Raw genomic sequence first — 5687 nt, 5'->3', positions numbered from 1 at the left:
AAAAAAAAAAAAAAAAAAAAAAAAAAACAACTCTCCACTCTTGTCTTCTGCCCAAGAAAGTCATCCCACCATCCCACTAACCCCACTCAGAGGAATCCCCACCACCGCTCACGGTGGCAGCCCTCGCCCCCAGCCCCCGTTGGCTCCGCCCCAGTGGGCTCCACGGGCCTCATCGCATGGGAAGCCACCTGCCCCCCGTGATGCCAAGCCCCACCTCTCCTCCTCCCCAGGAGCCCCTGTCTCGTTCCTCCTTCCTTAGAGACCCCCGCCCCATCACCATTCGGTTCCCACCAGTTCTCCCCACTCTTCCCCTGCAAGCCCCACGTCTCCACCTGCTAGAACCCTTCCCTGTCTCCCCAACTTTTCCCTGAACGTCTCCACAACTTAAGAAGCCCCAGTAGCACCACTTCCTTGGGAATAACCTCCGCAAGCCCCCTCCGGTCTGACTTTTGTCATTCCATCACTCCAAATGGTCCCCCACAATTTCCTCTCCTTAGGAAAACTAAATCTCTCAATCTGTCTTCAACCGAAAAGGAAACATTTAAAGGAGAAGAAGAAAAAGAAAAAGAAAATCCCAGCTGACCCTCACAGTTTGTGCAACTCAGAATAACCAGCCGCCCTCAGTCAGTCTCCTCTCACTGGAAGTCCCCTTCCTGACTCCAGCAGCCTCCAGCACACCTCGAAATCCCCCGAGGACCTTAAAAATTCGGATGCTTGAGTCCCACCTGAGAAAGCCCGACATGATTGGTCTGCAGTGTGGCCTGGGCGTCTAAGTTTTTAAAAGCTCCCTGGGAAATTCTAATGCACCCAACGTTAGACCCACTGGTTTGCAAGAGGCCCCCCCATCTCCAACCCATTCCCTCTCACCGCCCCCACTGTTTCCCCACAAGCCACTCACCCCCCACCCCATACTATGCCTGTATTCCAGGCAAACCCCCACTCTTGCTTTTGCTTTAGAAGAGTCTTCCAAATCTTCCCCCCGCCACCCTCCCCCCTACAACTTAAACGAACTCATGTCATAACCGTCGTTTTCTCCTCCATTAAGAAAAATTTCCTCCATGAGTTTCACGGCATTTTCTACTCACAAGAATGGCTTCCTCTAGACCCCAAATGTCTCTCCATTCAGGAGCATTGCAATCTCTGCCCTGTGCTCCCATAGCCGGGAGCACAGTGTACCTCCACTCTGCCCAGCATCCACCCACCCGCCCCTCTCCACTCACAGCAGCTCCCACTGCCTCCACATCCCCTCCTGGTAGCCCTTCACCATCACACAGGGCCTTCAGCACACAGTTTCCCCCAACTCGAGATCCCCCTCAACTCACTTGGAACCCCACGCTCTCTTCAACGTACCAGGAAGCATTCTCCCCAACTTCTCTCCCATCATATAGAATCCCCTTGACTCACTTCCTCCTGCTCCACCAGTAGAGCTCCTAGTTCTCCTCTGCCCAGGAAAATCCCCTCCGCAGGCCCCCACAGGCTTCCCTTCTTGGGAACGCCCCCCAGTACTCCCCTCTACGATTTCACCGGTACAGGAACACACACGGTAGCCCCTCATCTTCTTCCACATGCAGAAAGAGCCCCCCAGTAGACTGAGTCCCTCCGGAAAATGTGACCCACAAGACTACAACTCTCTTTTCAATTAGGAGTACTTTTCCAGCCTGCACCCGCTGCCCCGTGACTCCTTCATTTCTCTCTTCCACATTCTCCACCGACCACCATGCCCCCAGCCCTGCCTGTCTCCCCCGACCCCAACTGTCCTCCGGGGGATGTACTCCTTACTTGCTTCCACCACTGCTGCTTCAACTTCTTCCTCCAAACCCACTATAGTTAAGAGTCTGGAAACCTTAGACGAAGGGGGGATTAAAAAAAAACAAAACAAAAACCAGAACCTAGGTACCAGTACAGGGTGACCTTGGTCTCCTGGTTGCTTCCCGGTCTCCACTGCCCCCCACCAGCTGGCCTCAGACTAGGGCTGCTCCGAGAAGGGGCTGTGGAAAAAGGTTGTCTATGGGGGGTGTCTCCATGGCAACTGGGCCTAGTGCCCCACACGTTGTGTTCCCTCCCCCACCTCAACTCCCGTCTGCCCACACACAGCCCTTCCTCAGGCCACAGTTCAGCAGCCCGCTGGACGGGGCATCCCCCAGCCTCCCGGCCTGGGCGCCGGCCCCTTCCTCTCTTTTCTGTCCGCATGCCGAGTTTCCTCTCTTCTTGATCTCTTGGCCTCTTCTCCCCGAATTGGTGCCCCCTCACCACCAGCACGGCCACCTACCCTGTCTTAACAGATTTCTGCTTTCAATGAGGGTAAGCCCGTGACCCCAGGGCCCTAACAGCCTGGGATAAGAGGGGAAGGGAAGAGGAGGGAAAGGAGGGAAATTCTCCTTCCGTCCAAAAAAAAAGATTTGAAGATCTTTTCATTTTGTCAATTTGGGGGACAGTCTGGTTTTAGGGACTGTTAGTCCATCGCTCAGCAGCTGCCAGGAAGAAGAGAGCAGGGGACCCCCAATTCTAAAGCTTCCGGGTATGAGGGGATCACTGTCCTTTCTCCTTAGGAAGGGGACCAGCTCTTTTCTCCAGAATTCGTGGGGGGGGGGGGGGGTCACAGAACATTAATTCTACCTCCACCCACCTCCGATTAATAAAAAGATCTGTCTCACCTCTGTTAACGACAGGTCAACTCTCCGATGCACGGAGGAGGGGACGTCGAGCCCCCGCTGTTGGCACCCCCCCCCAGAAAAACCTTTTGGCTCCCAATTCTCGCTGCTTCCCCCTCCCCCAGCAGTGAGGGACCCAGGCGTCCGACCTGGTTGGGGGGGGTGGAGATGAGAAGGCGTATGGGGAATGGGGGTGCTGAGGCCAGGCTGGGGCTGAGGGGCAGCTCTGAGCCTGGGCCCCAAGGGAGTGAGGGTCGGGATATATATATATATTTAAAAAAAAAAAAGGTGAGGAGACAATTTGGTTCTCGTGTCGCTGGGTAAAGTGCGGAGCTGGAGGACGAGAGGGAGGGAGTAGGGAGGGAGGGGGAGGGGAGATGCTGAGGGATGGGGAGCCTCGGAGAGGAGATGGATGGGGGAAGGGAAAGAGGGGGGGCAGGGTCGAGTGGCAGAAGGAAGCCGGAGAAGAAGAGAGAGATCCAGAGAGGGAGGGAGAGAGACAGAGAGAGACGAGGAGAAACAGAAAGAGAGAGACCCAGAGACCGCGAAACAGAAATGGGGGAGGGAGAAATTTGGGGGAGGCAGCGGCTGGGCGCCGAAGGAAGTTGGAGAGATACACACAGAGAAATATCCAGAGAGAGAAGGGGACAGGGACAGAGACCCAGAGAGAGAAACCCAGGGGCTGGGGGGAGGGGCTGGGGGAGGGCTGGGGTAAGTTGGTGGGTGGGGGGGTCAGGATCTGGGAAACAGAAGGAAAGAAGAGAGAGGGAGAGAGTCATCCAGAGAGGAGGGAGGAGGGACAGATGGGGAGAGACAGACAGAAAGAGAGAGACTGAGAGGATGGGGGGGGAGAGAGGGAACGAAATGGAGAGCGGGGAGGGAGAGAAATTGGGGATAGGGGCAAGGTCTTGCTAGAGAGAAGGAAGCTTTAAAGAGAGAAGAAGGTGCGGAGAGGGAGCGGGGGAGCAAGATAGTAAATGAAAGAAATTGAGGGTAGAAGGGCCTGGATGGCAGAAGGTACCTGGGGAAAGAAAGGCAGGTGCAGGAGAAGAAGAGGGAGACACAGAGGGAGACAGACGGAGAGGGACTGAGACAGGAAGAGAGAGAGACCCAGAGAAACAGAGGCAGACACAGAGACTGGGGAGGCACCCGAAGGAAGCCCGGAGAAAATAACGGAAGAGGGGTCAGGCTGAGATGCCCCGAGGAGGTCAGAGATGAAGGATGCCCCTGCCCCCGCCCCCTCCCGCGTCCCCAGCCCCGGATCCCTGCCCCCTCCCCCATTCCAATGCCACCACCCCCACCCCCACTAGCCTCCATCTCTCTTCAGCATCGCTTGCCGCCGCCACCGCCTCTTCCTGTCGTCATAGCAACAGGATCCAGGCGCCCAGCCAAGGCTGGCAGCGGCGGCCGGAAATGAGGGGAGGGCCTTTTCAAAAGGACCCCAGGAATGCGCCCCTTTCCCAAAATCCAAGGGAAAACGCAACTTCCCGGGGTCTTCCCACCGCTCGTCCTCCAAGTGGCAAGGGCAAAGATTCCCCGCCACCACCCCAAATAAAACAATATGAAACTTACAACGTTAACAAGCCTTTTGACTTTCACCAACAGTTTTTTTTTCTTTTCTCTTCTCATCCCCCTCCCCTCCCCTAGTTCAAACCTGCTGGGGAAGAAGGGGTAAAGTCAGATGCCCCCGAGATGGGGCTGGGGCTGGGGCTGGGAAAGAGAGTAGAATGCGAGAAGCTTGGGTGCAAATATGTCTTAAAGAAACCCGTCTGGGACTGGGTAGGGGTCTATGCAACAGTTTTGAGAAGCATGGATCTGTCCGTTCTAGAACTAGCTAGTAGGTTGGGGGAGTGGAAAAATTGGAGATGGAGAGTCTGAGATGAGAGTCTGAAAGTTTAGTCTTGGGTCCAAATTTCACGGATGCTCCCTAGGCATCGTGTGACCTTGGACAAAACACTTCTTCTCCTCTAAACTCGGTTGCTCTTGGTTATAAAGGGCACAGAAGCTGCCTCCAACCAAGTGAGACCGCGGAAAGGAAGTGGGCTTGCACGTGGCTCTAGGCAAGCCGTTTACTCAAGACCCGATCTTCATACAAATGTTATCAGAAACTAAGAACTAGCCCCATGGCTGATTGGAGGCTGTTGGCAAGCTTCACTGTCTTACAGAAATCCTACAGAATCTTTGCAGTGTGAGCACCAATGTTCCTATATTATCCATGAGTAACCTGAGGCTCTGAGACAATAGGGGGTTATGGGGGAGGAGGGCAGCCAACAATAGGTGAAATTCATAGTCATGTAACCCAACACACCTTTACTGCTCCCTCCTGGGCTGGCAGAAACAGAAATTCCCTACATCTATTTACCTAGTGTTTGCTCCTGCTGGTCCCTTCCTTTGGAGGGGTGATATATCCAACATCTCACATTCCTACTGAAATTTCTTTAGGTCATTTCACTTAATTCTCACCCCGCCCATGGGAGAAAGTTTAGACATGCATTCCAACGCTCCTGGTTTAGAAGCAAAGAAACAGCCCCCAAGGGAAGGGGCCTGGAATGAAATTCGTTTGAGGAAAGTTGTTTATTTTCTGCTCTGTTGCTGGAGGGTGGGGGGGAGATACATCAGCAAACAATGGTGACAACCAATATAAACTGGACATTTAGGCCGGGTGCAGTGGCTCACGCCTGTAATCCCAGCACTTTGGGAGGCCGAGGCGGGTGGATCACCTGAGGTCAGGACTTCAAGACCAGCCTGACCAACATGGTGAAACCCCGCCTCTACTAAAAATACAAAATTAGCCAGGCAAGGTGGTGCACGCCTGTAATCCCAGCTACTTGGGAGGCTAAGGCAGGAGAATCGCTTGAACCGGGGCAGGGGGCTTGGAGGTTGCGGTGAGCTGAGATCGAACCCTTACACTCCAGCCTGAGCAACAAGAGTGAAACTCTGTCTCAAAAAAATAAAAATAAAAATAAATAAACTGGACATTTAATATTACAGACTTTAAGGAGCCTGAGGGCACTGGTCCCATCTTCAAAAGAAGTG

At 54.1% G+C, this 5687-nt stretch overlaps 1 protein-coding gene across 1 annotated transcript in view; it reads right to left on the bottom strand.

Moving 5' to 3' along the window:
- CACNG8 (calcium voltage-gated channel auxiliary subunit gamma 8) overlaps positions 1-173 on the bottom strand; it is a 75742-nt gene extending 75569 nt beyond the window's left edge. Inside the window, exon 1 of the mRNA XM_026457569.1 lies at positions 113-173. Within this exon, the coding sequence (XP_026313354.1) occupies positions 113-173 (61 nt within the window). The remainder of the gene's footprint in view (positions 1-112) is intronic.
- Between the last annotated feature and the right edge of the window lie 5514 nt (positions 174-5687).

This window comes from Piliocolobus tephrosceles, chromosome 21, assembly GCF_002776525.5.
Source record: "Piliocolobus tephrosceles isolate RC106 chromosome 21, ASM277652v3, whole genome shotgun sequence".
Lineage (NCBI taxonomy): Eukaryota > Metazoa > Chordata > Mammalia > Primates > Cercopithecidae > Piliocolobus > Piliocolobus tephrosceles.
This window is presented reverse-complemented; position numbering and strand designations above follow the sequence as displayed.